General features: G+C 48.2%; 1 protein-coding gene across 4 annotated transcripts in view; it reads left to right on the forward strand.

Moving 5' to 3' along the window:
- The window catches only part of SFMBT1 (Scm like with four mbt domains 1), a 101,879-nt gene that overhangs the window by 88,047 nt on the left and 3,466 nt on the right, over positions 1 to 10,366 (forward strand). For all 4 annotated transcript variants that reach the window (XM_027768599.1, XM_027768598.1, XM_014584506.2 and 1 more), the window contains 6 exons: positions 212 to 351; positions 1,097 to 1,206; positions 2,411 to 2,586; positions 6,420 to 6,598; positions 6,762 to 7,007; positions 8,779 to 8,907. In XM_027768599.1, coding sequence (XP_027624400.1) covers positions 212 to 351; positions 1,097 to 1,206; positions 2,411 to 2,586; positions 6,420 to 6,598; positions 6,762 to 7,007; positions 8,779 to 8,907 — 980 coding nt within the window. The remainder of the gene's footprint in view (positions 1 to 211; positions 352 to 1,096; positions 1,207 to 2,410; positions 2,587 to 6,419; positions 6,599 to 6,761; positions 7,008 to 8,778; positions 8,908 to 10,366) is intronic.

Below are 10,366 nucleotides of genomic sequence, written 5' to 3' on the forward strand. Positions count from 1 at the left end.
TGAAAGGAACAAAAGGTAAGTCTAAACTTTGTGAGTGTAGTGTTTGAAGAGCATTCTCAGATGGCAGGTTAAGCTTCGAAGTAATTCCAGACTTGATGTAGTGGTATGTATGTATGTAAATACACACACACACATACACACACACGCTGATATTTTTCTCCTAGTAATTCAGCTTTGGGGTTCTGAATAGCTGTTTCTCTCTCTATCCCAGTTATGATAAACGGAAAATATTGCTGTCCAAAGATATACTTCAATCATCGTTGCTTCTCAGGGCCATATCTTAACAAGGGAAGAATCGCTGAGCTGCCTCAATGCGTAGGACCAGGGAACTGTGTTCTGGTCCTCAGAGAGGTAAGGTTCTGGCCCGGAGCCAGTACAAGTGGAAATTTGCCAGCGTCCCTCAGCCTGGCTCGTACCCTGAGCTGTGTGCGACAGCTGTGCCAGCCCTAGGTTCTCAGAAGTTACTAACTTTCCGCACGTGTTAGATGGTGAACCGGGCACGGAATCGCTTCTACTCCTTAGGGAACCCTCACCTAAACAGTTCTGCAGGTGGCAAGTTTGCGGACTTCTGTTAACAGGGAACGGTCTCTCGGCAGGGCCCACACGAGAGCTGTGCAGTAGCCAGTCCACGACCGAGGCCATGTGGCCCCAGCCTGGGGGCCATGATGAATCTCCCATCTAGACGTGTCGCGCCTCCCAGCCAGCGTGCTGCACTGCGCTGAGCATGTCGGATGTGCGGACGGGTGGGTGGCAAGGCCGGGTCTGGGGAAGCTGCGGCGTCCGGGTCAGACTGGCAGCTGTAGGAAGGCCCAGCTGACTACAAATAAACTGTGTGTGTGCCGTGGCTGAGAAGCATTCAGAAGCACGTGCTAAAGTAATAGGCCCAGTAAACAGGGCCTGGTTTTCCTTGACCGTGGCATTTTGAATGTCTACGAGGATGTGGCTGCTACTTCGGGCAGCTATCCCACCTCAATATTACTATTCTGTTAGAATGAATCTCTTAAGTGGCCTTTGACGTTCTAAGGGTAGCAAGAGTGCTGCGGTTCTCATGGTCTGCTTCCCTCCTTCCCTCACGTCTCTGCTCTGTAACCTGCAGGTCCTCACTTTACTTATCAACGCAGCCTACAAGCCCAGCCGCGTCCTTCGAGAGCTGCAGCTGGACAGAGGCTCCGTGTGGCACGGGTGTGGGGAGGTCCTGAAAGCCAAGTGAGTCCACGGCTCGGTCCCGTGCGCCTCCTCGCCTTCACCCAACGCTTCCGTGGGTGGCTTCAGCGCGCGTGGCTTTCCCTGGGCATGTTCCTCACCTGTCTGTGAAGGGCCAGGCTTGCAGTCTTTCTGGATTCCCATCCTGTTGTGGATCAGTGCATCTGTATAATATGTTGAAATGAATGACAAGAAATATGAAATTTTTAAAGATAAAAATGCAGGAAAAATTTTTTTAATTTCTGGAGAGCATGTGTATGTACCAGAGAAAAAGGGGTAGATAGAAACCACAGACCCCAGTGGAACATGGTGACGCCAAGTCCTTTTTCCCCTTTCCCCCACCCCCTCAGGACCTTTGGCATCCACACACATCTGCCCGGTGTGTTTCTCAAGTCACCAGAGCGGGGATTCAGGCCGCAGCCAGCCATGTGGAATCCGGCTTCCAGTGCCCCGCACGTAACCCCTGCTCTCCGCGGCTGGCCTGCAGTTCTTGTTTGTTTGTTGTTTTTTCAATTTCCAGAAGGCATTTGCACTTGCTGGAAAGAGAGAGAGAAAGGAGGGAAAGTGAGGAAGCGCCTCCGTGGAGGACAGCCATGCCATAGTCCCTTCTCGATTTCCTTGTCTGGGGGGATTTGGGGGCACGCGGGCACAAGCGCCTGGGCGTGTTTTTGAAGCCGTTGGGTCTGGGGCTCAAACCGCACAGTCGGCCGTGGAGGATCCAGCCGTCTTCACCGCCACACCCCTGAGTGGGCCTTGTTTTTAAGATTCAAGAGAAAATTACCTTTTTAAATTACTGCAAGATGTTATAAACATTCTCTTGCTTTCTGACCCGATCTTGTCCCTGACGGGTGACAATCGCAGGTATTACTAGTCTTTGGGCCACACTCTGAGGATCAGTTTTCGTTTTACAAAAGCAAGGTTATGACGTGGAAGCTTTAACTTAGGGACAGAAAGCAGGGCCTTGGTCTTGCTCGTTGGGATACCTCCGCGTCGCGTCGTTACAGCTTACCGTGTAGAACTGCCCGCGTCTTAGCCTCTCCGACAATAAAAGAGCACAGATGATGATTTTTTTAAATTTTCAAAATCTATTTATTGTTTTGGAGCATAGATTATTCTAGGAAGCAGAAATACGTTTCCGATATGTTCGTGTGTTTGCCCTGGCCATCCCGGACCTGTAAAGCTGTCCTGTGGTGTCTTCCGTTGGCAGATATAAAGGGAAGAGTTACCGGGCGACCGTGGAGATAGTGAAAACGGCAGACCGGGTGACCGAGTTCTGCCGGCAAACCTGTGTGAAACTGGAATGCTGCCCTAACCTCTTCGGCCCGCGGATGGTTCTGGATAAGTGTTCGGAGAACTGTTCTGTCCTCACAAAGACCAAATACAGTGAGTCGTGTCTGTCACGTGTTTCAGTCATAGCAGCCGATCTTGACTCAGCCCGGGATTTTCCTTTCCAGACGTTTACATTTAGCAGAGATGTACAGAACGTTTTCTGTGTGGGGCAAGAGAGTATCGGGCCGTTGGAAAAGTCATGACATATTTTTCTATGCGTTTCTGTGCGAAAAATGCATCATGGCTTTTCCAGCAGCCCAGTATTTTATGCTGTGCATCATGTGATCTGTGTCACATATTCTTTTTTGTTGTATTGTGTTTTCATTTTTTAAAGAATGCTTTTAAAAATGTAAGGACCATTTTTAACTCCTGGGCCATACCAAAACAGGCTGTGGCCACATCTGGCCCAGAGGCCCTCGTTGCCGACTTTCAGATAAAGCTTGTATGCCGATGAGCGATTACATCTAGTGGGAGGTGCAATTCATTCATACAGCCTGCGAGAATTTATCATGTTCTAGCCCTGGGCTATGACAATAAAGAAGAAACTCCCTGTCCTTACCTAGTTTACATTCCACGTGGTAGGCAGGTAATAAGCAGAGGATGGCCAGAGCAGGGAAATAAAGCCAGGTGAGCAGCAGAGGGGTGGGAAGGCCCGGAGGAGGAGCGCTCCTCGTACAGGTGGTCAGGGAAGGCTTCCTGGTAGCGCGTCCTGAAGACGCCTTTCAGCGGGTGCCTGACGGGCAGGTATGTAGGACATGGGCTCAGGCAGAGGTGTGCTTGGTGTTCTCCAGACAGCGAAGAAGCCGCGGTGGCTGGGAGGTGTGAACAGTAGAGCTGCAGCCTCGCTTTGTTCTCTTTTCTTTTTTTTGGAGGTTTGCTACAGGTCGTGTGCACTCACCAGAAAGAGAGAGACATAGAGACAGAAAGCGAGAAATCACCCCCCAGGGGGGATGGCCACGCCGCAATCCCTTCTCCTCCATTCTCCTCTCGGGATCTTGGGCACGCACACGTGCCTGGCGTGAGTTTAAGCTGCCAGGTCTGGGACTCGAACTGTGGTTGACTACATGGGAGTCCAGTGACATAGCCATTACGCTAACTGCTGGTCCCTCACTTGGAACTGTCATGGCAACACCACTTCCCTCTCCTGGTAGTCACTCCTTAGTGACACCGGGGCAGGGGTCATGCAGGATATAATTCCCAATTTAAAGTCTCATCAAGGCATCACCCAAAGAAAAAATTTTCTCATCCCAACTTTCCTTAAATCTTAGGAGTCCTAATGGCACTTTCGGAGAATTAATATGGAGGAGGATTTTTATCTTGTTAGTTTTCGAAAACTCTATTTGTTAATCATCGGAGGATGCCTGCAGCCCCACAAATGGAGAAAGTACCCCCCACGGGGTGTGGTCACGTCCCAATCCAGTCCTTTTTCTCTCTCTCCATCTTATCAGAATTTGGGGCACATACATGCATGCACCGGCCTACTATTCAAACTGCCGGGCCAGGACTCAAGCCGCAGTCGGCCACGTGGGGTCCAGGTCCCTCTCTGTAGTGCACTGCCTGCTATAGGGCTGGCCCGACCTGGTTCAATTGGAAATACTTCTTTAGGGCTTGGTGCTCTCAGCCTCCTGTGCCTGCAGATCACCTTGTTAGCGTGGTTCTCAGCCGCGGGGGTCTGGTGTCGGGGCCTTAAGGCTGCGTTTCTGCAGGCTCCCAGATGCTCCCAATACTGACCACTGAGCAGATGAGCTTTCTCACCAAATCAGAAGCCCGACCTTCTGGTTTCTATTCATATTTATTGGAGTGAAAACTTCAATATTCCAATACTCCAAAACACCGTTCCTGTGAGTACATACGTGCCTCAGTACACCGCTTTGGGCCTCTGGAAGGTATGTGGATTTCATCATGTGTTCTTTCTGAATTTTTCCTTTACAGTGATAACCTAGATTTTGGGAGCATCTATAATTTTTCCCAGCCAGTAATGGATATTCTTTAGGAGATTCTATATCCTTTAGAAGACTTTTTTTTTTTTTTTTGCAGGAGATTAGACTTTGATATGACTTTAGTTTATAACTCAGCTAGAATATATGTTCCACATTTGGAATTCTCTCTGTATTCTAAAATTTAGATGAAAATGCAAAGGATCCCGAGTAGTCAAAGCAGTCCTGCAAAGGAACTATAAGGTTGGAGGACTTATTCTTTCTTTCAGTTGTAAGTTATAGGAATGAAAACAGTGTGGCACTAAATAATAGTCAAATAGAGTGATGGGACAGACTAGAAGGTCCAGAAGTAGAGCCCAGCTTAAATGGTGAAATGATCTTCAAAAGAGTGGCAAAGAAATTTCATAAGAAAAGGACATTATTTTCAGTAAATGGCACTGGTATGACTGGGTATCAAAATAGAAAAAAATAAAAAGCCTCTTTGGCTCCCATGTCCTACTGTATATAAAAACGAGTATATTATAGGCCTAGGATAAAAGCTAAAACTTTAAAGCTTCTAGAAGGAAACAGGGAGTCGAGATTCAGAAATACACTAACACAAAGGAAGGCAGTAAAGAATGAAACATCCGAAATGAAAAACTTCTGCCCTTCGAACAATACTAAACAAACGAAGGGACAAGCTATAACCTCAGAGAAACACAGGGTCGTTTGAAAAGTCATGACACATTCTTGCACAGAAAAAGACTTTTCCGACCACCCAGTAGCCTCCATATATACATCTAAGAACTTCTTGCCAGAATATATTAAGACCTTGAGCCAGCAGTTGGCATAATGGCTATGTTGCTGGACTCCCACGTAGTCGACCACGGTTCGCCTCCCGGATCCAGTGGCGTAAAACTCAGGACGGGCGCGTGTGCGTGCGTGCCCAAGATCCCAAGAGGAGAATGGAGGAGGAGGGATTGCGCTGCGGGGTGGGGAGGTGATTTCTCGCTTTCTGTCTCTCTGTCTCTCTCTGTCTGGCGAGTGCACGCGCCCTATAGCAAAAACCTCTCCAATAAAAAAAAGAATTTATTAAGACCTGCCATAAGTGAACAATGAAAAGAGCAGTTTTGAATCTAGCGGGTTGGTGGCTCCAGTGTCATGAATACCCTGAACGCCCCTGGGTTGTGGACTTGACCCTGGCTGATGGTCGTATGTGCCGTCACGTCTAAGCTAAATAAACACAGGAAGCAGTGTCCCGGAGCTAGCGGCGAAGGGCGCACAGGGTACCTGCACCACAGACTCCACGTCGTACACTTCCGAGGTGGTGTGTTTTAGTGAGGTCCATCTCGGTACAGTGTCGCTGGTGGGAGGGAGAAGCTACACGTCCACTTCGGGTTACTGGCTGTTCCGTCCAAAGTTAATCATGTATCTGCCCCATGATTCAGGCATTCCATTCCATTCCTAAGTATTTATCCAAGGAAATGAAAACACGCCCATTAAGAAAGCCTTGTACGAGAGTGTTCATTGCAACTTAATGAATTACAGTTCAGACCTGGAGACGGTCCAAGTGCTCATCAGCAGCCCGTTCTTACACCGGGACGCTATTGAGAGAGAGAGAGTAACAAGCGGCTCGCACACGTGACAGCACAGACAGGGCCCAGAAGCAGGACTGAGAGCAGCCAGGCCACGAAGTACCGAGCGTGGGGTTCTGCAGAGGCAGGACATCCCTGTAGCGAGGGCGGTCGGGGCCAGTGGCTGCTCCTGGTGAGGGGTGCTGTGCTGGTGGGGGTGTGCTGTCTGGACAGGGAGAGCATGGTTTGGGTTTGTGCATTAGGGAGCTGCTCAGGGGCCGTTCACCCCCACTGGCTGGAATGGCAGTGTGCCTGTTTTCTGCCGTGCTAGGACTGCGATTTTGCGGTGCACGCAAATAATGAAGCTACTTTATTTTTCCTTGTTATCCACATTTAGCACACTATTATGGAAAGAAGAAAAATAAAAGAATTGGGAGGCCACCTGGTGGACATAGTAACCTAGCCTGTGCCCTGAAAAAAGCCAGTAAGAGGAGAAAGAGGCGGAAAAATGTTTTTGTTCATAAAAAGAAACGTTCCTCAGCATCCGTTGATAATACGCCAGTGGGCTCTCCCCAGGTAAGAGCTCTGTAACATCTGGAGGGCACGCGGCCACTGCCCCCGGCGTGGGCACTGACGGCGTACCTGCAGGGCCACTAATCAGACCGCGGCCCGTTGGAGACGGCTGGCCGGGCACTGGCGTACCCTGCGTTTCACTGCGACTTCTCTCCTCTGCCTCCAGGGGAGCGGGGGCGAAGAGGAAGACGACCCGGACGAGGGCGATGACGACTCCCTCAGCGAGGGCAGTACCTCCGAGCAGCAGGACGAGCTCCAGGAAGAATCGGAGATGTCAGAAAAAAAGTCGTGCTCCTCTTCGCCCACCCAAAGCGAGATGTCCACGTCCCTGCCTCCGGACAGACAGAGGAGGAAAAGAGAGCTTCGCACGTCTTCGTTTTCTGATGATGAGAATAAACCTCCTTCACCAAAGGTACCACCCTGGCGATGGTTTTTTCCCTTCCCTAGAATCCAGCTCCCTTCAGTACAGGCGCACAGAGGTGTTCCAGCCGTCTGTCTCTGTCTGTCTCTCTCTCATCTTTAGTTGCCACAGAGAGGAAGGGAGAGGGAGGAGGTGGTCACGCTACAGTCCCTTCTCCTGCGTGAATTTTGGACACTCACGCACACACGCCTGTGTGGTTTTGAAGCCATCAGGGCCAGGATTTGAAACACTGTTGGCCATGTGGGATCCAGCTACCCTAACCAGCTCGGCTATGAGACCAGTCTTCCAGGGTCCCTTTACAAATTATTCCAAATGCAGTGATTTACGTGGCTCTCAGGATTATTTGGAAGTCAGCTTCTTACAGGGGGAAGTCTCTCAGAGTCCCTGCTTGTCTTAAGTAAAAGAAGAAGGGCCCGCGGGGCAGCAGTTAGGTGTTGCCCAAGAGAGGTGGGATCCCACGTGGCAATGCGCTTTGAATCCCTCACCCGGTCAGCCTGGGGCATTCTGGGCGCGTGTGCGAGTGTCCAGGATCCGACAGGCTGTAGGACTGGAGGAAGGGGATCGCGGCAGGGGCACACCCTGTAAAGGGGTCTCATCTCCCCACTCTCCTACTCGCGCTCTGTCGCCTGTGTGCCCATCCACTCCATTACAATTAAAGGGGAAAAAATAAGAAAAGAAAAAAGCCTCATTGCATATTTGTAGCCTGTCGTTTATCGATAGTTTAGGGGAAACTACCTTTTTAATATTTTTTTCATAATACAGTTTTATAGAAATAGTTTATTTATTCGTTTTATTCTAGTTAAGCTATTTTGTTTAATATAATGTATAAATGTATATATATTTATACACTAAAGAATGACATTTAGGGGACCAGCAGATGGCATAATGGCTACATTGCTGGACTCCCATGTAGTCGACCGTGGTTCGAATCCCAGACCCAGTGGCTTAAACCCATGCCAGGCATGTGTGTGTGCGTGCCCAAGCTTCCAAGAGGAGAATGGAGGAGAGGGGATTGAGGCGTGGCCCCGCCCTGGGGGATGATTTCTTGCTTTCTGTCTTTCTGTCTCTATCTTTCTGGAGAGTGCACGTGCCTTATAGCAAAAACCTCTCAAAAAAATAAAAATAAAAAAGAATGACATTTAAGTTTTAAAACTGGATGGCTTTTAAAAAACTGTTCCATGGACAGAGTAGATTATTTCTCCTCGTAGTGTAGTGAAGCCTTCTCTCTTGGAAAGACCAGCCCACTCATCCAGCGCCTGCCAGACAGCATGCTGAAATAGACCGAGGGACCACAGGCGGGTGTAAAAGTACCCTCCCCGTGAAGCTGTCCAGGTTCTGTGTGTTGAAATTTTGAGATAAGTTATCCACTTATTTGTTTTTCAATTATTTATTTTGTTTTTGTTTATTATTTTCATTTTCCTATAGGGCTCATGTCCTCACCAGAGAGAGACAGAGACAGAGACAGAGAGAGATTGAGAAAATGAGAAAGCAAACTACCAGGTCTGAGAGTTGAACTGCGGTCAGCCATGTGGGAGTCCAGCACCCTAACCACCTCATCCAATGCTGGCCCCCCATCCATGTCTTCTGTCATAAAACGAACATTTTCTGAGTGCCTAATGCACGTGACCATCTTTGCTGGGGGAGATCGTGTCCTCAGTACCACTTTAAGTCCTGTCTTGAGGGATCACAAAGCCAGGGACCCTTTTCTTTAGAATAATCCGATCTTACACCATTTTGTTCAATTTTGTTGTGGGAAACGAAGGAGATCAGGATCGAAGTGGCCGAGAGGCTTCACCTGGACAGCAACCCCCTGAAGTGGAGCGTGGCGGACGTGGTGCGGTTCATCAGATCCACCGACTGCGCTCCCCTGGCTCGGATATTCCTGGACCAGGTAATCACAGGGGCCTGCGGTTTTTAGTAAGGTGTCACGTCAGCAAAGAGCTGTGGGTGAATATTGGGCTGTCGGGCAAGTCATGGTGCGTTTTGGCATAGAAAAAAATACCTCATGACTTTTCTGACAACCTAATAGTTAATATTTGAGTGTTAAGAAAAATGTTTTAACCCCAAATTTTGTTTTATTGGGTTGTCAAAAAAGTCATGATGCATTTTTCTTTTTTCCTTTTCCTTTTTCTTTTTTCTTTTTCTTTTTTTTTTTTTTTAAGAGATTTTTGCTATGGTCAATGCACTCATCCAACAGGCAGAAAGACAGACGGAAAGCGAGAAATCACCACCCCTGACCCCAGGGGTGATGGCCACCCAGCAATCCCTTCTCCTCCATTCTCCTTTCGGGGTCTTGGGCACGCACGCACACACATGCAGCGTGAGTTTCAAGCCACCGGGTCTGGGACTCGAACGGCATTCGAGGACACGAGAGTCCAATGACATAGCCACTACGCCATCATTATGCTGCTTGGTCCCAAGTCATGACATGGTTTTCTATGCAAAAATGCATCATGAGTTCTCTGACAACCCAGGAGTTCCCTTTTGCGGAGTGGAAAGATGATTAAAAGTTATGTATTTGACATGCTCTGTAGCTGAAGCAGATTATCATTGTATTTTCGGTTTTCCTGAGAATTTTATTCCAATCCCTGCCCCCAAATGTAAATGGTTTAAAACAAAACACAAAGCAGTAAGAATTCATTCTACGGAGTCTCTGCACCACAGACGCTGGGTGCACTAACTAGCCCTGCTATTGGTAACTCATTGTATCAAAAGAAACATTTTTAGGGGACTCTTTGAAAATGTGACACAAAGTATTAACTGCAAACCTCAATGTAGTTTGTAATTAATACTATTCAGTAACATTCATAAAAAAAATCTGGCTAGCCCGGAACCAGTAGATGGCGTAATGGTTACATCGCTGGATCCACATAGTCGACAGTGGTCCAAGTCCTGGATCAGCAGCTTAAAACACCAGGAATGTGTGTGTGCATGCCCAAAATCCTAAGAGGAGAAGAGAGATGGAGGAGAACAGATTGTGACATGAATATTCCCCATGGAGAGTGCTTTCTCTTCTCTGTCTCCGGTAAGTACATGTGCCCTCTAGCAAAAAAGAAAAGTAAAAATAGATATTGCACAAACAGGAGGGCACCACTGTACAGTGGCTGAAGCTGCATAGGAGACACAGTTCCATTCCCAGCCTAACCTAAAACAGGCTAAGTGTAGTGTTCATGCACTGTGGTCCTAGGTAGCTGGGAGGGTAGGAGGTGATAAGACCCTGTCAAAAAAAAAAAAAACAAACAAAAAAACTCAGTGGAAAATAAAAGAAAAAGGAAGAAGAGATTTCTCTCTCTTTTTTTTTTTTTTCTTCCCCTTGCCATGGGGCCTGTGTGTTCACCTAAGAGAGACTC

Source organism: Tupaia chinensis, unplaced genomic scaffold (assembly GCF_000334495.1).
Source record: "Tupaia chinensis unplaced genomic scaffold, TupChi_1.0 Scaffold147003_1, whole genome shotgun sequence".
Taxonomy (NCBI): domain Eukaryota; kingdom Metazoa; phylum Chordata; class Mammalia; order Scandentia; family Tupaiidae; genus Tupaia; species Tupaia belangeri.